The sequence below is a fragment of the Hyla sarda genome, chromosome 6 (genome assembly GCF_029499605.1).
Source record: "Hyla sarda isolate aHylSar1 chromosome 6, aHylSar1.hap1, whole genome shotgun sequence".
NCBI lineage: Eukaryota > Metazoa > Chordata > Amphibia > Anura > Hylidae > Hyla > Hyla sarda.
The window spans coordinates 74,588,227-74,610,035 of record NC_079194.1 but is presented as its reverse complement, the minus strand read 5'-3'; the positions used below and the strand labels follow the sequence as shown (position 1 = coordinate 74,610,035).

The window sequence follows — 21,809 nt, the reverse complement described above, 5'->3', positions numbered from 1 at the left end:
TAAATGTCTTCTTTTACTTCATTCCTTAGTTCAGAGTAATGGGATGATGTTGGTAGACGCAGATGAGGCACTCAGAGGCTATAGTCATTTCATACCTTTATTTCTTTCTTGTTGAATATGCTACTGACTTGTGCTTAGGGGATTGAGCACCCATTCTGTAATGGATTTGCAGTTTGCCCCGGGCCACGGCTCTACTCCATTCCATTGTTAAAATTACTTTCCGTGCTTGCCCCAAAATCAGTGCCTTCCTCTCTACACTCTACTGCTTGTTACATGCATTATCAGCATTATTTTAGGAATGTCAACTAGTCTTTTTTATTGTTGCTTTCTATAATGGTATCTAAGAACACCTACCAATATTAAAGGCACCAAAAGACTGTAAGAATATATTATTTTTAAATATTATTCAAAAGTAAGAAAAAAAGTATAAATGCTCACAGTCTCTTGGTGCATTATTATTGGTAGGTGTTTTTAGTTAACAGAAGTTGCCATAATGTTGACAATTATAGACAACCGGAGCCAATATTATAGACACCTGAAATATGATCTGCATTAACGTTTTAAACCCCACAGACAAACTAAAACCCCCAAAAGTTGCAGAATTGCTTTTTATTAATTTCACTCTACAATATTTATTTCTGTTGCATTACATTGTATGGAAAAATAAAGGATTCCATTTAAAAGTACAATTGGTCCCACAAAAACCAAGCCCTCATATGTCTTAGTTGTTAAAAAAAAAAAAAAAAATTTTTTTAAAGCTATGGCAAGGAAAATAAAAATGAAAAGATAAAAGTAAAATTTGTTTCAGTCCTTTAGGTATTAAAATGTTCACTTTCCAAGATAAAGCATTTTACAAAATAGTTATCACACTTGGCAGTATTCCCCTTGTTCTTCCTAGGGAGTCCCAGTCCTATTCCCAACGCACTGGGGGTACCTGGGTAACCTATAATATACAGATCAATATGTTCTGCATCAAAATAGCCTTTTTTTGTGGGACAAGATGTACGGTACTTTTTAATGGCAGCCTTCATTTGATCGCAAAATGTAATGCAAAACAAAAAAATATATATTTATGGATTAAACAAATGCAACATTATTATTATTTTTTTTAATTTTTTGCAGTCAATAAATGATTGTCATGTGACTTCTAACCACCTAGATACCACTTTTGATTGCAGCCTTTAGGGGTGAAATGGCCATGGCAGACAATAGCCAGAATCCACCTTGTATGAGCCGTTCCATACTTTGTCAGAGCCCATCCACCGTAACTGTTTGGCAGATGTCACCTTACTGACTATTTACTGATTATATGGAATAAATAAAATAAATGAATAAAATGTGATAAATTAAAACTTACATAGTTTTGCTACAGGATATGGAACATATGGGCTTTGTCCTGTAAATAGCCAAAATAAAAGGGTTAAATTACAAAACACAAAATGGCTATAAAAATTTGTTCTCCTACATCCTAATTTAACAGGATTATGTACAGATAAGTGACAGCAGCACATAGAAATATAATGTGTCGGCAGATAAGAACCATTTGGCCCATCTAGTCTGCCCAATAATCTGAATCCTATCAATAGTCCCTTGCCCTATCTTATATGAAGGATAGCCTTATGCTTATCCCATGCATGTGTAAACTCCTTCACTGTATTTGCAGCGACCACTTCTGTAGGAAGGCAATTCCATGCATCCACTACTCTCTCAGTAATGTAATACTTCCTGATATTACTGCAGAAACCTTTGACACTCTAATTTAAAACGATGTCCTCTTGTGGTAGTTTTTCTTCTTTTAAATATGCTCTCCTCCTTTACCATGTTGATTCCCTTTATAGATGACAGTTTACTAGGTCCTGTATATGAAAGGATTCCTGATGTTCAGTTTTTAACCCCTTAAGGACTCAGGGTTTTTCCGTTTTTGCACTTTCGTTTTTTCCTCCTTACCTTTCAAAAATCATAACCCTTTCAATTTTCCACCTAAAAATCCATATTATGGCTTATTTTTTGCGTCGCCTATTCTACTTTGCAGTGACATTAGTCATTTTACCCAAAAATTCACGGCGAAACGGAAAAAAAAATCATTGTGTGACAAAATCGAAGAGAAAACGCCATTTTGTAACTTTTGGGGGCTTCCGTTTCTACACAGTGCATATTTCGGTAAAAATGACACTTTATCATTCTGTAGGTCCATACGGTTAAAATGATACCCTACTTATATAAGTTGGATTTTGTCGTACTTCTGGAAAAAATCATAACTACATACAGGAAAATGTATACGTTTAAAAATGTCATTTTCTGACCCCTATAACTTTTTTATTTTTCTACGTACAGGGCAGTATGAGGGCTAATTTTTTGTGCGTGATCTGAAGTTTTTATTGGTACAATTTTTGTTTTGATCGGACTTTTTGATCACTTTTTATTTATTTTTTAATGGTATAAAAAGTGACCAAAATACGCTTTTTTTGGACTTTGGAATTTTTTTACGTGTATACGTGTACGCCATTGACCGTGCGGTTTAATTAATGATATATTTTGATAGTTCGGACATTTACGCACGCGGCGATACCACATATGTTTATTTTTATTTTTATTTACACTGTTTTATTTTTTTTATGGGAAAAGGGGGGTGATTCAAACTTTTATTAGGGAAGGGGTTAAATGACCTTTATTAACACTTTTTTTTACTTTTTTTTTTGCAGTGTTATAAGTTCCATAGGGGCCTATAACACTGCACACACTGATCTCCTATGCTGATCACTGGCATGTATTAACACGCCTGTGATCAGGGTTATCGGCACTTGACTGCTCCTGCCTGGATCTCAGGCACGGAGCAGTCATTCGTCGATCGGACACCGAGGAGGCAGGTAAGGGCCCTCCCGGTGTCCTGTAAGCTGTTCGGGACGCCGCGATTTCACCGCGGCGGTCCCGAACAGCCCGACTGACTAGCCGGGATACTTTCACTTTCACTTTCACTTTAGAAGCGGCGGTCAGCTTTGACCGCCGCTTCTAAAGGGTTAATACTGCACATTGCCGCGATCTATTGGAGCCTCTGCAAAAATAAAATGGTGCTTTTTTTAAGCAAATATTGCATCCTAAAAGCCTCATAGTTGTCTTTTTTCCTATGGGCCATACTGTGTGTTCAGGTAATAGATAAAGACCTCCTATGGGGTAATACTAAACCCACGAGAAACCGCATTATACGGGGCATTTTTCCAGAGGTCTCCACTGGGAGTAAAATATTGTGCACTATAGTGACATTATGTAAAGTAAATTGGCGTTATTTCCAGAAATGGGGTTTCTAATGTTTTGACACTTTTCAGTTTCTCTAGTCCAATCACTAATCAATAAATATCAACAAAAAGGGACTCAAGTGTGTCATAGTGCTTTTTTATTCTAAGACCTGCAATTTCCAAGATGGGGTCTTTTTTGGGTAGAGAGAGGTTTCTTATATATTTGGGTCACTTATGGTAGGTTAAACTGTGCTATTATCTGAAAGGCTTCGAAAACTTATGGCATGGTATGGCACACAAAAACCATGCCTGCCAGCTCAAGACTCCAGAATGGCAGATTATGCTACTTCTCTTCTAAACCATGTAGTATACCCAAGCCATGGGGAAAAATCACATATAAGGTATTGCCATGTACATAAGAGCCAGTGTAACACATTGAGTGGTGATTTTTACTTCTGTTGGAAAAATAAACATTTTGATCCAAAACTACATTTATTGAAAAAAAAAAAAAGTTTATTTTCACAACAAAATTCTAACAAAATTTACAGTAGGAACAAAATGCTCAGTAAACTAGATGAATACGTTAGATGAGTGCTTTAAGGATTCATCATAATGAATTTTTCTAAAAACTGCAGAATACGCATGATAAATATTGAGCATGTCTTTGTTGATAGTGAATGTGTTATAGAATCAGTACAACAAAAAAGACCAAAGAATATGTCTGCACTCACCACGAAAGTAAAGTTCAATTCATGCTTTATTGTCGATACATCTTCGAACAGAGTCGAGGTACAAATCTTCACCCTGGGTGCAGGGAGGGAGAGCGGCTAGGCAGCCGATGGCAGGAGCGTAAAGCTAGAACGACAGCGCGGTTTCGCGTCAAGGATGCGAGGAATCGGATGATGCGTCCTTGACGCGAAACCGCGCTGTCGTTCTAGCTATACGCTCCTGCCTTCGGCTGCCTAGCCGCTCTCCCTCCCTGCACCCCAGGTGAAGATTTGTACCTCGACTCTGTACGAAGATGTTGTATATACAATAAAGCATGAATTGAACTTCACTTTCGTTTTTAGTGCAGATATATCCTTTGGTCTTTTTTTGTTGTACTTTGCGGAATTGCTTTTCCTGCTAGTGTCTGGCACCCCACTTTTTCTATTACCGGGATTAACCTACAGTGCTTATTATTATTTTTTGCAAGCTAGCCATTTAGACATGTTGGAGTGCCCATCCCCCACTCTTTGCTTTGTTTGTGTTATAAAATAAAACGGGTTGAAATTGAATAACTGCAAAGAAAAATGTTTAAACTTCAGTATTTATTTACTGACAATTAAGAGAAATATTCTTACCTTCCACAAACTTATCAGCAATAAACATGTCTTGCTTCCCCTCTTCCTCTTGTGCTGTAACTACCATTGATGTTAAAGGAGTCACAAACTTAAACTTCAGGGAAAGTTTAAGTGCTTCCGCTGTTAGACTTGCAAATTCTTCTGGGTTTGCTGAAATCCTATTAGTAAAATAATGTTAGAGATGTACAGTGGACACATGTCTCCGTGTTACTCCCCAAATGTTATATCATAGTCATACACTATATAATAAAAAAAATAATACAAAGTAAAATTGTTCTTCAAGGTCCGTATAACCCAACTAATCTTTTATCCTAAGGCCATGTTCACATGCTAGAATGTCCGTCCTGGATTCGTCATTGGAATTCGGCACTGAAATTCCAATGCAGTAGAGTCCCGTTGAATTCAATGGGATTTTGCTGCTCTGCGCACATGGTGGAATTTCTGTGCCAAGAAGAATGAACACTTTCATTGTTTGTGCGAAGACCATACGGAATGCATATGAGATGGCACATTCCTGTGCAGCCCTAGCGCAGGCAGATTATGCCGGAGCCCCTCAATGTCCGGAATGTCTGAGGTGTGAACATAGCATTAAGGTCCATAAAAACAATTATTGTCTGTTAAAGAAACGGTTGAGGAGATATATAAAACACATTGAACTGAATACCTTATTGCTTTTTGGATTTAATATATTAATACTACCCTCTTACCTTCTTGTTTCAATGGGTATAGATAAGTCATTGCATTGTAGAGTTTCATGTCACCATCAACATTTTAAAGGGTACCTCTCATCAAAAACTTTTGGTATATTTTAGATTAATGAATGTTGAATAACTTTCCAATAGCCTGTTAATGAAAAATATGCTTCTTTCTATTGTATTTTTCCCGATCAGTCCCGTCAGCAAGCATTTCTGACTCATGCTGGAGTCCTAAACACTCAGAGCTGCCAGCCTGCTTTGTTCACAGCCAAACAGGCTGTGAACAAAGCAGGCTGGCAGCTCTGAGTGTTCTCCTTTGTGAACAAAGCAGACTGGCAGCTCGTAGTGTTTAGGACTCCAGCATGAGTCTGAAATGCTTGCTGCCAGGACTGGTAGGGAGACCCCTAGTGGTTATTTCTTCAAAGTGGAAAATTAAATAGAAAGAAGCATATTTTTTAATAACATGCAATGGTGAAGTTATTCTGCATACATTAATCTATAATATATCAAAAGTTTTTATGATGAGAGGTACCCTTTAACTGTTTAATACTGACAATTATTTATAAAGAATACAAGAATGTTGATAAAGGTGGTCATTTAAATCCATACAACAATGTTCAGACCTGACAGAAATTATTTAATTATCATGTCGTTGTCCACAATGTCTTTTGGCCTGTAACCTTAATGCAGTTTTCCAGGCATTTAAAGCAGTTTTTAAAGGGGTACTACGGCGCTAAGACATCTTATCCTCTATCCAAACGATAGGGGATAAGATGCCTGATCACGGGGGTCCTGCCGCTGGGGACCCCCGTGATCTTGCATGCACCACCCCATTATAATCAGTCCCCGGAGCATGTTCACTCCGGGTCTGATTACTGGCAATCACAGGGACCGGAGCATTGGGACGTCACGGCCCCGCCCCCGTGTGACGTCACGCTCCGCCCCCTCAATGCAAGCCTATGCGAGGGGACGTGACAGCTAGAATTGCTAGATCTGGAAAAAATGCATGTGTATTACTTCATCCATAACACGTACCGTTTCTCTAACAGCTGCTGTATAGTGAGATATGCCCAGAGTCGCTCTGTAAAATCACCAAAGATGTATTTCTGCTTTTTGCTAACATCATCTTCATTTTGAAGTGGAATATTTTCTCTGTATTTCATAGGTGAATAAGCCTATTCAAAACACGACATCGAATTACATGTACAAAATACTGTATAGTTTTTTTTTTATAGCAGATAGTAGGAAAAAGTGGCAATGTTATCTTAAATGGGCACTGTCGGAATCAAACACTTTTTTTTATCTCTGTTTTTATAGAAATCATGGTTTATTAAAAGACCACTAGGGGTCCTTATGCTATCCAGAACATAATCCTGTCCAGCTTAAGCACAGGCTAGGACAAAGTCCAGTAAGTGAGGACGGGACTAGTACTCCTCAGTGCTCACTCCTTTCCTATCTGTCAAACTCCTGCCTGAAAACAGATGGGAGGAGATTACAGAGCAGCATGCAATGATTGAATGAAGTGACCCACCACATTAGTTTTGGATAAAAAAAAGTTGACAAGGCCATCTGGATAGAGCAGAAAAGAAAAAAGGATGATGCTCATCACTAAAGACATCACCTGTGAGAGTCACTAGATGTAACTAATAATTTAACATGTTATACAGAGCCTGTGTAAAGCTGGTATCTATATCTATATGGACTGCAGAGCCTGTGTAGAGCTGATACCTACCTTTATATGGTATACAGATCCTGTGTACAGCTGGTATCTACCTCTCTATGGTCACTATACGGAGGGAATACCAGTCTGTGTTGTGGGGTTTTATTCCGTAATATGTTGCATTGTTGCATCAATCAGTCACTGTGTGAAGTGCCCCAATATACGATAATTTCAACAGAGGCCATCGCATGTTGAAGGCAGCACTGACTGCTTCAGCTGTCACCGGATAGCCGATTACGGTGCCCCGTGTGCTTCGGTGATGGTCTCCTACCTGTCCTCGGGGCTCCGGAGCGTCCTCTTCACAATCCTCTCCATCGCCGGCGCTCTCCTTCGTCATCACGTCGCACGCAGGCCGTCCCGTCATCTAATAGGAGCAGCGTGCATGCGTAGTGACGTGATGACGGCGACGGAGAGCGAGGATCCCGGGGAAGCAGAGACGTCCGGAGCGTCAGGGACACCACGGGGACGCGGCGACAGTGATGGAGGGCGACATCCAGAGCAGCGGTGACGGTCCGGAGCGGCAGGGACAGGTGGGTACAGCCTTCTATACTTTACATTGCACGGATCCCTCAACATACGATGGTTTCAACAAACGATGGTTCATTTGGAACGGATTACCATCGTATGTTGAGGGACCACTATATAGTGAGTTCCTGGGGGACAAGTATAATTAGGCCCTGGTATTATTTGTATACTGACATTGTTGGTTTGTGAATATGTGGTTTTATCCAGCCTTTGTATGGTGGTACAATTTTCTTTCTTATATCCTGATAATGTTTTTGTATGCAGGGGAGGGGCATTTGGAAGGGTTTTGGTGGAATAAGGGCGAGCCAAGGTTTATTTGTCAGGGGATGGCTGGGGTGGGGGGGGGGGGGGGGGGGAGGGGTCGCAGCACACGCAATTTCAGTGCTTGCCATAGGCCCCATTACCAGTAGAACCAATTATTGTTATTCCTTCTAATTTTAAAAATTTGGGAATATTCAGATTTAGTAGTGTGATATACTTTATAATAAAAGAAAGGATTTTAAAGGATAATATATATTGTACTTAAAGTAAAAAGACTTATGGCCTTTACAAGACATGATCTTTTCTTACCCCATCTGCCTTTACATCCACAATAAATGAATTCACGTTATCTTTTACACGTCCGGCAACAACAATTTCACTCCCTTCATAGTATTGTCTGAAGTTGTTCTGAGTGAGGTCAGATACAGCATTCTCAGGATACTGCATTTCTATGTTAATCAATGTTGGATTGGCAATTTCATTGTAGAAGCCCTGAAGTGAAAAAATAAAACAGGGTAAATATTAAATAAATAATAATAGTAACAATTGTGATAAGAAAATATATATATCTTCATTTAACCCCTTAAGGACCGACCCATTTTTTACCTCTATGACCAGGCTCTTTTTTTAAATTTGACATGGATCTCTTTAAATGGTAATAACCATTTTTCTGAGAAGAGCGATTCTGAGATAGTTTTTTCGTGACATATTGTACTTTAAATAACTGGTGCATTTTTGTTGACACATGAAGCATTTTTTGTGAAAAACTTCAAAATATTGTGAAAAACTGGAAAATTTCAGGCGTTTTTTTTTATGGTGTACACTCTGCGAAAAGTGATGTTATATTTATTCTGTAAGGGCTTATTTTTTTGTGAGATGAGCTCTTTTTAATTTTTGTGCTACGTGCTACCTTTTGTTCTTTTTTTATTCCTCTATTTGTACCAAAATTGATGAATTTTGTGCATTTTTTGATGTTTTTTTTACGACGTTCACCGTGCGGGATAATTTATATTATAGCATAATAGTACACATCATTACGGACGTGGCAATACCTATTATGCATATGATTTGTGGTTTTGATCTTTTTTGGTGATAATACAGGGCTTTTATTGGGAAAGGGGCATTTTTTTTATTTTAATTTTTTTTACACTTCATACTTTTATTGAAGAACTTTTTATTTTATTTTTTACACTTTTTACAGGTTATGCTTATGCTGCAATACATTTGTACTGCAGCACAGTATAACCTGATGAGCTGCAGACACTAAAGCCTGTGCGATCCAGCCTCTGGCTGGATCTCACAGGCTACCGTAGCAGGCAGACAGGAGGTCATGATCTGACCTCCAGCTGCCATAGCAACCAACAGCAACCCGCGATTGTATCGCGGCGCCGCCGTTGGAGAACAGGGGGAGAGCGCTGCCCCTGTCAACACCATAGATGCCGTGATCAGGATTGATCACGGCATCTATAGGGTTAATGCTGCCGGGACCAGCGCGATCGCGGCTCCGGCAGCTGCGGCGGGACTCCGGCTGTAATTGACAGCTGGGTCCTGTCGCCGATCTACTGCGCTGCAGTGCCAGAGATTGCTATGACGTATGCATACGTCCAATTGCACGAACGTGTCGGATTATTGGACGTATGCATACGTCCTATAGCGGAAAGGGGTTAAAGAGTAAATATAAAGATTTAGTTCATGTTATTGATCAAAATAATAAACTGATTTGCCAGTAACTTATCAAATCACAAAATTGTTGGAGAAAAAAATGCAAACATTACTCTAAAGCATTGGTTCTCCACCTGGGGTTCAAGTACCATTTGGTGCTCCACTGCCCCTGCAGACCGGGGAACTACTGTTATGAGCCATAGCAATAGATCCTCAGACCAGAGGAGCAGTGGAGCAACAAAGCGGGAGAGTATGGTGGCTTACAACTATATATGGCTGCAGTTTGGGGGCCTACAGCTATATTTGGGGACACAGAGGGGGATGCAATGCTGTTACTATTACTGTGTGTAACAATAAACAGGTGGGTATTGTACTGCAGAAAGAAGCCTAAAATGTTTGTTTGTCTGGTTCTGTGGAGAAGTCTTGTATGGGAGAAATCTTAATGGTGGTCTAGGTCAAATAGTGAAGTAAAGAAAAGTAAACAACTCTGGTTAGAAAAGAAGTCACCTGTAAATTGGGGGACTGGGGAGATAGGGAGAGGAACAGGGGCCTGTCATAAAGGAAACTATAGCATATGAATTATACCATAATCATTGCAAAATGTCTCTAATATGGGGGTACAATTTTTTTGGGAATGGGCTGTCAAGGGGTACTCAGGCAAAAAAGGTTGAGGACCACTGCTCTAAAGAACCGGGTACAACACATCAGGAGCAAATGTGACCACCAATGCACCTTTTACAGTGGTTTTCTATGGGGCCTTAGGCAAGAGTGCTGCCTTTTCAGTGCTGCATGAGTTTCCAGTGGAAGGTGGGTCGGACGCTCACCTGCCCATTGAAGACCGAGCTTCTATTCTAGCAGGGGAACCTCAATGATGTGGCACCTTAGTGTCTTACAAAAGGAAGAAGCTTTAGGAGCAATGGGTTACCTAGGCAGCCAGAAGCCCAGCAAAGGCCCCCATGTTTGCGATTGGCATGAGCCTATAATTGCAATGGTACTACAGTTACCTTGTGGGACTAATAAATGTTGTGTAAAAGGTGGGTAAAGTTTTGGGGGGAAAAATCCCAAGTTAAAGCGGTTATCCAGGAAAAAACTTTCAACTGGCTCCAGAAAGTTAAACAGATTTGTAAATTAAAGAGCAAAGAGAAGATGTGATATTCGGCACTGCTCCTATTGGCTAGGCTGGATTGTACGGCGGGCGTATGACTTTTTTAAGAGAAGACCGGTGAGTGCCGATGTTATTCTATTCTCTACTGCATTGAAGATTTGTAAATTACTTCTATTAAAAAAAATCTTAATCCTTTCAGTACTGATGAGCTGATGAAGTTGAGTTGTTCTTTTCTGTCTAAGTGCTCTCTGATGACACGTGTCTCGGGAACCGCCCAGTTAAGAAGCAAATCCCCATAGCAAACCTCTTCTACTCTGTGCAGTTGCCAAGACAAGCAAGAGATGTCAGCAGAGAGCACTGTTGCCAGACAGAAAACAACAACTCAACTTCAGCAGCTGATAATTATTGAAAGGATTAAGATTTTTTTAATAGAAGTCATTTACAAATCTGTTTAACTTTCTGGAGCCAGTTGATATAAAAAAAAAAAAAAAGTTTTTTTTCCTGGAATACCCCTTTAAACAAATTTCTCTAACAAAATGTTTTTTCTAGGGAAATACAAAACTACTCATAATTGGTATTGCCGCACAATTGGAATTGCTGTTTCTTGATCATCCCACTTGCAAAAAACTTCCAATAAGGGTCATGTCAGACATGGCTTATTTACTGCCTATGAACTGCACATGATTTTTGTGCAGGAAATATGCAGTAAGTGTTGTAGCAGCCAAGGAGATGACATTTAAAAATAATGATTTCAATGAAGGAGTTGAAATTCACAGTTAATTTGCAGGTGCTGCAGATTTTGATTAGGATATGTTGCAGATGCCCATGCACACTTTTTCAGTTAAGGGGTATTCCAGCCAAATTCATCTTATCCAAATGATAGGGATAAAATGTCTGATGGCGGATCTCCGTGCAGCACCCCCGGATCTCCGTGCAGCACCCACATTCTATGTGGGGTTGCTTCTCCAGTCTCGGAAACCTCTGTTTCCCCAGGACTGGTGACAGGACGCCACGTCCCCTCTTGAAGTCACGCCACAATTCCTCCATTCATATCTATGGGAGAGGGTGTGGCGGCCAGCACAGCAGCAGGCTCCCCCTGCGATCAGACATCTTATCCCCTATCATTTTTATAGGAGATAAGATGTATTTGGCAGGAATACTCCTTTAAGGCTAAGTTCACATTACCGTTCAGCTGCGTTGAGAGAGCTCCGTCAGAGACTCTGTTAAATGGGTTCCATCCAGTGTACGTTTATTGATAGGAGCTGAACGGAGAAAAAAATTACTTCTTGCAGTATTTCTTTCTCTGCTCAGGTCCCGCATTTCATAGAGTCTGGGAACTAATCTCCCTGAACAGAGCTTAATGGTAATGTGAATTTAGCCATAGGCATACAATAGACTGTGCAACATAAGATAGAAAAAGGCAATCCTGCACTCACCGCATAGGTACAAGATAACCGGTTCCTCTTTACAGGTCCTCCGTCAGACTGGCAGACATGGTAGGTGTAGGGCGCTGTCACCTCTGAGTGCCCCATGCCTACCATGTCTGCCAGTCTGCCGGAGGACCTGTAAAGAGTCGGTTATCTTGTACCTATGCGGTGAGTGCAGAATTGCCTTTTTCTATTTTATGTTGCATACTTTTGAATCTCGCTATTAACTGTATCCTAGCACCACCGTTGGATAAGCTTTACCTGTAGACCCGCTCAGTGTATCCTTTTCCTTTCATTATCAGTGTCAGCTTACATTTTTATACTGTGGTACAACTCTGACCCCTTTTTTTGGTTATACAATAGACTGTATAATGAATGTTCCAGCCCTAGGGCTACTGCAGATGATATGCAGGAAGGCTCAGTCAATGAAGAAGTTTGGGGGCAGGGAACTTTGGGGGAAGCAATCAAAACTTGCAGATGTATCTACTGAGCTAATGTCTAAAATGTTTTGCCTCCATGAACGGTGCAGTAAACCCCTTGCCCATAGGTCCTAAACTGAATATTCTACTTGGATAAGTGAGCATGAGTCAAGATGGGACCAAGATGTGGAGACCTGGGGATCATCGGAATCGCAGCAGACCAAAGAGGTGAGAAACACTTAATTTTTGTTGCTAAAGCATTACTGTCAAAAAATTTTTACATTCATGCAGACGTGTCAAAAGTTTTGATCAGTTGGGGTCTCAGTTCTATGACCCCCGCCGATCGTTGAATATATGACTAGTCACCAATGACCTTGGTGCTCAATCCACCTCTTTGCAGATGACAGGCTCCATAGGCTATAATGGAGCCCATCTAACACCGTGAGCAATGAGCCATGGAATGTTTTTTGTTTGTCTGTTTTTAATGAACGCCTTTTCAGTCAACCTGTCTCTTTATAAAAAATACTTTTCTCCCAGGACTGTATATAAATACTCGATCAATTAGTAAACAGGTAGATAAACTATAGATAGAGATTAAAAAAAAAAACTTAATGAAGGACTGGGTGACTCAAGAGAGAAGAAGGATGATGTTGTAGCAGGGACATGAGGTAAATCCCAATACATGCTAAACAATAAAGCTTTGCATGTAGAACAGGGAATGAGGAAGGGTAGCACAGAAAATGAATAGGATGAAACTTAATTGACATGTGTTACAAAAAGATAATCATTATAAAGCTCAATAACACATTACCTTCAACTGTAAAGCTGCATCCGAGTCCTCATATATGCGACGGGCAATTCCTGAATTTTCAAGTGCTAACTTCTCCAGAAAAGGATAATCAACATCATAGCCAAAACCAAGGGTATACAAGGTGTATCTCCCTTGAATGGCTTTCTTTACATTTTCTTGGATTTTTGAAGGGTTTGATTCACCTAAGATGAAATAAAATATTAACATATTTTACTCAAAATAATTGTAAATATGTTAATGGAAATCTGCGGTGAAATAAACTTATCCCCTATCCACAGGACAGGGGATGAGTGTCTGATAGCTGGGGGTCCGAACGCTGGGGCTGCTATGGCTCTCCCGTGCAGGAGGTATGCGGGCAGCAGCATGACACCACGGCCAACACGTCCCCTCCATGTATGTCTATAGGAGAAGAAGGGATGCAGCGTTCCTGCATCCCTGCCTCTCCCATAGAGCTACATTATGGGGGGGGGGGCGTGTTCATCAACCTCAGTGAGGTCAACAGCATGCGCATTAGGCGGCACACAGCGCAGCAATGCCGGGGCGCTGTACAGGAGATTGCAGAAGGTCCCACAGCTGAGACCCCCTGCAATCTCCCTGTAGGGGATACGTTTATTCCACTGTAGATCTCCTTTAAACATTATACATTTTTTTTTGATTTGGCCATTTTCTGGAATAGAGACAGGAACACCAAGAGGTTTAATTCATCCCAGATGCTTATAGGAATTATATTTTACCTGACTTCAACTGACTGCTCAACGATCTATTTCTGCTCTGTACATCTGCAGGTACTCCCTTCAGATATGCCGCTAAACTTTGAAGATATTCTACTGCCCACATATATCGCTTGCATGTCACACAATTCTCTGCAGACACAGGAGTAATCTAGCAGGCCACGAAATGACACAGTTTAAGTCTAACTCCTGATCAGACATGGTACTATTTCTTTATCTCTACTATTCTACTTGCAACAGCTGAACATCTTTAACACAAGCTGACCCTTGCTTGAGTGAACTGATACTGATGGTATACTGATGGACCTTCAATAGTTTATGGCTCACGCAACCTATAGCTCCAATGTGGACTGCGTCTCAACATGCTGGATAGGAATATTAATTGGGCCTTTGGAGGTACAATTTAACCTCTAATAGAAAACAAAATAACCTACATTAATGAACCTACCTGTATTGGCTTGGCCATCTGTCAGGAGGACAATTATAGAAACACTTCTCTCAGGAACAGCCATAGTGCTATGTGCTACATTCAGCAAATTAACCGCCATCAGCAGAGGGTCATTGATGTTTGTCACTGTGATATAACGATATATTTTAACAGTTCAATAGTCTTAAATGTTAAACTTATTCTGTCATTGTTCACAATGGAAAACATAGATTATTACATTTGAACAAAATACACTTAAAGTACGTTTTAGGGAATCAAGGATCTATAAAATCGAATAGCCCAAGCAGAATAGAGAAAGAGTCTTTTCAGTCAGTTAAACAACAAATACCCTGAGGATTCCAGGGTATTAATCTAAACAACAACTTTTAGGGGTGCCCCCCCCCCCCCAAAAGGGGTAAACCCTAAAACTAGAAATCCCCCCCCCCCCCTATGTGTATTAAAACACCCAAATGCTTTATTTAAATCATTTAAAAATTATGATATGGAAACAAAAACTATGTATGTGCTCTTTAAAAACACAGCCTATGCTCAGTCATGTCACTGTGAAGGTCCTATGGCATGCCAAGTGGTTCTATAGTATTCAGCTGTAAGCTGTGGACATTCACTGTTATACTGCTGCTGGCATATATGGCTGCTTATTAAAAGATAGTGCTAGCCATCCGCCCCCCGACATTTCGTCATCATTTTTAAATTATTTAAATAAAGCATTGGGTGTTTTAATACACATAGGGGGGGGGGGGGATTTCTAGTTTTAGGGTTAACCCCTTTTGGGGGGGCACCCCTAAAAATTGTTTTTCAGTCAGTTAGTCACGGGGTTAATTAGACTAAGATTTTTTGGGCCCAACTTCTATCCATCAGTACTGCCGAGACCTGACCAATGAAGAGACAAGAACCAGAAAGTGGGGATCAGTAGAGACTGGACATTGTCAAAATGGCTACAGCGGAGGATTGTTTTTGGTGTGTTTGCTTTTTTATATTTATTTAACCCACCGAAGAATCAACCAATCTAAGCCATATTTATATTTTAGCCTCCTCCCTGCTTTCTAAAACATTTGTGTAACATAGTTGTGATTTACAGGCTGCGTCTGCAAAAACCAAAGTTAACCAAGAGCGTGTAATCTTCTGCTCAGAGGTCAGTTTGCTGGAGTTGTTCATACTTATAAGTGAAGTGAATGACATCTGCTTCTATACAAATGTTTAGTGACTTTACAAAAAATTCCAAATTTTCTTACCACTTCTAGCATAAATCGATTGTACAAATTGTGCAGCCCCTTTCAGATTTTCTGGAGTTGCTTGGACTAAAGAATATTTCCACCAAATAAAAGAATCATCAAACTGTATGATATTGAAGTAATCGTGCTCTGGGGTGTCATCCAGAATTCGGAGAAGGGCTTCCTTTGTCTATTAATGCAACATACCAGTTAATATACAATACATGTACTTCAGAAAACAAGACCTATTTTGATAGCTTTAGCTTTTATGAGACCAGAGCGGCAGTGATTGGCGCTAAAGGTCATGATATCACAGCTAATAGATATACAGGATAAAAAGGTAAAGTACAAATGTAAATGAGATATCACAATCCACAAAGTGCAACATGATACAGGGCATCTTACCTGATCCATTTTTCTACCCCACATTGATCCACTTCTGTCTATGACGTAAACAACATTTTTTGGTACACTAGGCAATTTAGGGGGAGCAAAAAAGTGAACAAAATATCCGTTGACAACCTGGGAAGCAAACACAGCAAAGTTATATTTATACTAAAAATGTGTCTACAATTTCAAAAGTAAATAGAAATTTGCATAACATGCCAAGAAAATTGCATCAACTTTATCATGCCACGTGTGCACCATTTTTGGCATCCCATTAGACAATACTGGTAGGAGAATGGAATAAAAGATGGGGAGAAGATGTTCTTAGTGGTTTTTTTTAAATAGCCTCTTCCCCACAAAGAACACATATGATTTTGACTTTTATAGCATAATATATTGAATTTAAGGGAAGTAATACCTATTTTCTATTATAACTTACCTCAGTACCATGTGATAATTAGTAGTAAAATAGCTTTATATTTTCAAATTTTTAACCCCTTAACGACACAGGAAATATATTTATGTCCTGCGTCGGCTCCTGATATGAAAAGCGCACTCAGGGGCTGAGCGCATTTCATATTCGGACGGTCCCGATTTCTATCAGCAACCAGGACCCGCGGCTAATTACCGGACATCGCCGATCGGGCTGATGTCTGGTATTAACCCTTTAGACACCACGATCAAAGTTGATTGCAGCGCATAAAACAGGAGAATACTGTTGCTGGTTAGCTCAGTGGGCTGTTCGGGACAGCCGTGAAATTGTGGCATCCAGAACCGCTGAGATGGCAGCGAGAGGGTGCTTACCTTCCTTCCCACTGTCTGATCGTCGCTTGATTGCTCCAAGCCTGAGATCCAGGCTTGAGCAATCTGGCACAGATTACACTGATCAATGCTATGCAATCCAAGGATATTCCCATTTAAAAAGAAAATGTAAATAAAAAGAAAAATAAACATATTTGGTATCGCCGCGTGCGTAAATGTCCAAACTATAAAAATATAATGTTAATTAAACTGCAAGGTTAATGACGTACATGTAAAAGCATTCCAAAGTCCAAAATTGCGTATTTTTGGTCACTTTGTGTACCCCAAAAAAAGGCGATCAAAAGGTCCCATCAAAACAAAAAAGGTACAGATAAAATTTAAGATTACGGCAAAAAATTAGCCTCGTACATCCCTGTATATGGAAAAATAAAAAAGTTATAGGGCACAGAAGGTGACAATTTTACACATACTAATTGTGGTTCCTATAGTTATATTTGTTAAATAAAAGAATCATATAAGTAAGATAATTATCTGTCTAGATTCCTCTATTAATATGCATGCTCAAATTTATGGAAAATGCATGGAACAGAGAATAGACAGCTGCCAGGCAGATTCATTGAAATCCACCATGTCTGATCAGATCTTCGTCTATTCTCATCAAAATCAGAAGGTTCAGTCCACATTCACCTAATGTGTATGGCCAGCAGGGACAAACTTATGGGAGGAATCCTAGTACCGGAAACTTCCTCCAGTCTCTTCATAAGAAACTGAATCCAATGATGAAAGTATTTCATACCAGCCTTAGAAGGGACTCATGTCAGAAGCATTTCTCACCTACCTGCTGGAAAGGTGATAAATGCTAGATTGGGTGGAGAACAACGACTGAGACCACCACTGATCAACAGAACAGGGGACTTTGGTCACACATATTATCTGCTGGTTGACTGGTGCTTAGACTATGGCACTTATGGAAATAATCCTTGTGCAGATCAAAGGTATATCAGCGAGGCATCCAGGACGGACAAATCCAGCAGGAAGAAAAAGAAAACTGAGCACCAGATATCTTTAAACATGAGGTAACTTTGGTTTTTCGGCATAAGGTACAGCAAACAGGGGAGCGGACAGTTTGGGGAGATTCGGGCAACGGACCATATTGCGCTCGTAATGCTCCATTAGGCCCCTCAGGGCCCTGACGAAGTGTTACATGTGTCACAAGGTCCAGGGCCTGATGAAGCATTAAGTGCACAACACGGTCCATCGCCCGAAACTCCCACCACCCTGCTTTACCTGTGAGCGTCCCTATTTGCTGTATCTTATGCTGAAATAAAAAAAAGTTTCCTGATGTTTAAAGATACCCGTCAGATTTGTATATTTTTTTGAATATTTGGACCTGAGCAACAAGGTACCGTATCTTTTTATGGGACTGCAGTAGGATGTTACATGGCTGTAATAAGTACTTAGATACCAGAGACTATTGATTGTTGTGGTGCTGATTTCTCTTTGCTCTACATGGGCACTGTTTTCATATCCAGGACATCGATACAAGTGTCTCAGATTTCTGCCACCAATCCTCAAGTGAAACACACATCAGAGTTTTCATAGGAAAGTCCTTAACATGGGAACTTAGCCTAAATATGGTTGACTGACCGAATACATGGGCTATGGTGCTCTGAAACACAAATAAACTCTAATAAAGAGTTTTAGTAGTATTGAGATTTAACAGGCTTATCACAAGATGTATACTTAAAACCTGTCAACAGGATAAATAATAACCACGAAAAAAAAAAAAAAAAAAACAAACAAAACACTGGTGCCAAGTGGGAAGATGGAGGTCCATTGTCTCAGAGATTGGACCCCCACTGGTCAGACATTTACCACATATCCTGGGTGAAATGTTTAAATCTTGAGTAACCCCTTTATAAGAAAAGACACATTTCTCTACCTAAATGACATTCATTAACAGCCACCAGGAATCTCAGGCATTACAAATCAAACAAAATGTATGGATAGCTTCATATCCTTCCCTCGGACTGCTCCTCCTCCCCACCTCCTACAATCCCCCCCCCCTTTTCTTCCTTTTACGTCTTCTACCCTACCCCCCCTTCTTCTACCCTTCTTCCCCACTTCCTACCTTTCATCTTCCTTTTCATTCACATTTTCGTTTCCCATTTTGTATTTTATATTGTGTATTTTGTACTTTGTATTTTGTAATTGCTACCAATCCAATTTGATGATAGGTCAGAAAGTCGTTCAGTAAAGTATGAACAAACTATCAAGTACCATGTCACCGCTAGAGATTCCTGGGGACTGCTTGCCCATTCACACTTGTGCTGTGGTCTATAAAAGACTTTGCTGATGATCGACATCTATACCACCATACTAGTGTGTTGTCCCATGTATCTGGACTATACCCCTGAAAGCGTGTCTGCAATTCGTTCACTGTTGTCTATTATTTGTGACTGCCTGGCAGTCATACTCTGCACTACTTGTCGTTGATTTATTGCTTTGTTACCTTATTGGAACTTTAATAAAAATGTATCATATAAAAAAAAAAAATGTATGGATAGTCCATTTAAGGGGCAGCTTTCAATCAGCACCACAGGCACCTAGGACTAGAAATATAGCATTTTCTTTTGGCTGTTTCTGAATATTACTTCTCACCTGTATGTTTCCAGGGGATTCTCTATTAACATCGTAGGTCACAGTAAAATCTCCATTCAGTAAAGTAGTTTCACAGTTTGCACAAGAACGCTGTTGATCTATGGTGGGTTTAAAAGAGACATGGCCCTGAGGACAACAAAGACATAAAAACCACAGTTATTTGGTTCCTAAATGTGACTTTATACCAAAACTTAATATGAGCAGTCTTCTTTTTACAATTTTAAAAAGTTGATATAAATAATATTTATCTTTAGTACAAGTCATCAAAATATAAACATAGTTAAAAAAAGAAAATGTCAGCACGACAAAGAACAGATCGTTGATGTTTTGTCTATTTGGTCGTACTCAAAAAAAAATAATTGGATCGGCAAGTCTAACATATACTCAAGGTATAGGGCATCAGAGCCTTCCAGCTAAAATAAGCTCTTGCCATCACACATAGGATGTTACCTTTTCCCCAGAAATCAATTTTTTTACAGCCGGTAGAACACCATTTGTTAGGAAAGATGCCTGAGCGTCTAGAAAGCTGATTCCTTGAGGTTCTTGTATGTCTACTTCAATCTGAAATCCAAAGAATGAAATGTTAGGCATTAAATTATACATGGTCACTAATTTGCCATCTATTTTAATCTTAAAATGACAATTCCTGGAAAATACTGAAACTAAAGAAACCATAGCTGATTGTGTTTGGGGAGCTGGCATCATCTGCTTATTTCTCTGCAGTGACCATTACAGAGAAAATGTAGAATTACATGTGGCCATTGAAATGAATGGCTCCCCATACAATGGACTGAGCAGGAGAGAATTATTGCCACTGCCTGTTAGCACCTCTCTACTCTGATGTCTCTGATAAAGAGGTCTTGACTGAGGAGCTCTATTCTATGACATGTATAGGTGCTTAGTATGGGGCTGTATACCTGCAGACTAGGCAACATGCTCTTGCCTGACCAAAAGTGCCTACAGTGGAATATGTGAGCTGGACCATGGAGCAATGGAAGGAGGTGGCTTAGTCTTCTGAATCTTTTTCTTTAATTGTTTAATCCCCTTAAGGACCGGGGTTTTTTCCATTTTTGCATTTTCGTTTTTTGCTCCTTGCCTTTAAAAAATCATAACTCTTTCAATTTTGCACCTAAAAATCCATATGATGGCTTATTTTTTGCGCCACCAATTCTATTTTGTAATGACGTCAGTCATTTTGCCCAAAAATCTATGGTGAAATGGGGAAAAAAATCATTGTGAGACAAAATTGAAAAAAAAAACGCTGTTTTGTAACTTTTGGGGGCTTCCGTTTCTATGTAGTACATTTTTTGGTAAAAATGACACCAGATATGTATTCTGTAGGTCCATACGATTAAAATGATACCCTACTTATATAGGTTTGATTTTGTCGGACTTCTGGAAAAAATCATAACTACATGCAGGAAAATTAATACGTTTAAAATTGTCATCTTCTGACCCTTATAACTTTTTTATTTTTCCGTGTATGGGGCGGTATGAGGGCTAATTTTTTGCGCCGTGATCTGAAGTTTTTAACGGTACCATTTTTGCATTGATAGAACTTATTGATCGCTTTTTATTCATTTTTAAATGATATAAAAAGTGACCAAAAATGCACTATTTTGGACTTTGGAATTTTTTTGCGCGTACGCCATTGACCGAGCGGTTTAATTAATGATATATTTTTATAATTCGGACATTTCCGCACGCGGTGATACCATATATGTTTATTTTTATTTACACAGTTTTTTTTTATTGGAAAAGGGGGGTGATTCAAACTTTTAATAGGGGAGGAGTTAAATGATCTTTATTCACTTTTTTTTTCACTTTTTTTTGCAGTGTTATAGGTCCCATAGGGACCTATAACACTGCACACACTGATCTTCTATGTTGATCACTGGTTTCTCATTAGAAACCAGTGATCAACGATTCTGCCGCATGACTGCTCATGCCTGGATCTCAGGCACTGAGCAGTCATTCGGCGATCGGACAGCGAGGAGGCAGGTAGGGGCCCTCCCGCTGTCTTGTCAGCTGTTCGGGATGCCGCGATTAGCCGCAGCTATCCTGAACAGCCCGTCTGAGCTAGCCGGGAACTTTCACTTTCACTTTTAGCCGCGCGGCTCAGCTCTGAGCGCGCGGCTAAAGGGTTAATAGCGCGCAGCGCCGCGATCGGCGCTGCGCGCTATTAGAGGCGGGTCCCGGCTTCACTATGACGCCAGGCCCTCCGTGATATGACGCGGGGTTACTGTGTAACCCCGCGTTATATCAGAAGAGCAGGACCAAAGACGTACCGGTACGTCCTTGGTCCTTAAGGGGTTAAATCATTTATTTTACATTTTATGGACAACTGGGCATCAATTACCTGTGGAAATCATGGAATCAGCCAAGATGTGAACAGCAGATCCTTTAAG

General features: G+C 40.0%; 1 protein-coding gene across 6 annotated transcripts in view; it reads right to left on the bottom strand.

Moving 5' to 3' along the window:
* LOC130275781 (inter-alpha-trypsin inhibitor heavy chain H3-like) overlaps positions 1-21,809 on the bottom strand; it is a 145,118-nt gene that overhangs the window by 106,421 nt on the left and 16,888 nt on the right. For all 6 annotated transcript variants that reach the window (XR_008844898.1, XM_056524181.1, XM_056524179.1 and 3 more), the window contains 10 exons: positions 19,852-19,962; positions 19,402-19,527; positions 15,997-16,113; positions 15,613-15,781; positions 14,381-14,506; positions 13,202-13,383; positions 8,087-8,269; positions 6,307-6,446; positions 4,577-4,734; positions 1,358-1,396 (listed from right to left, as the gene is read on the bottom strand). Coding sequence is in view for 5 of the 6 variants with exons in the window: in XM_056524181.1 (XP_056380156.1) it covers positions 1,358-1,396; positions 4,577-4,734; positions 6,307-6,446; positions 8,087-8,269; positions 13,202-13,383; positions 14,381-14,506; positions 15,613-15,781; positions 15,997-16,113; positions 19,402-19,527; positions 19,852-19,962 (1,351 nt within the window). In the remaining variant the exon portion in view is untranslated. The remainder of the gene's footprint in view (positions 1-1,357; positions 1,397-4,576; positions 4,735-6,306; positions 6,447-8,086; positions 8,270-13,201; positions 13,384-14,380; positions 14,507-15,612; positions 15,782-15,996; positions 16,114-19,401; positions 19,528-19,851; positions 19,963-21,809) is intronic.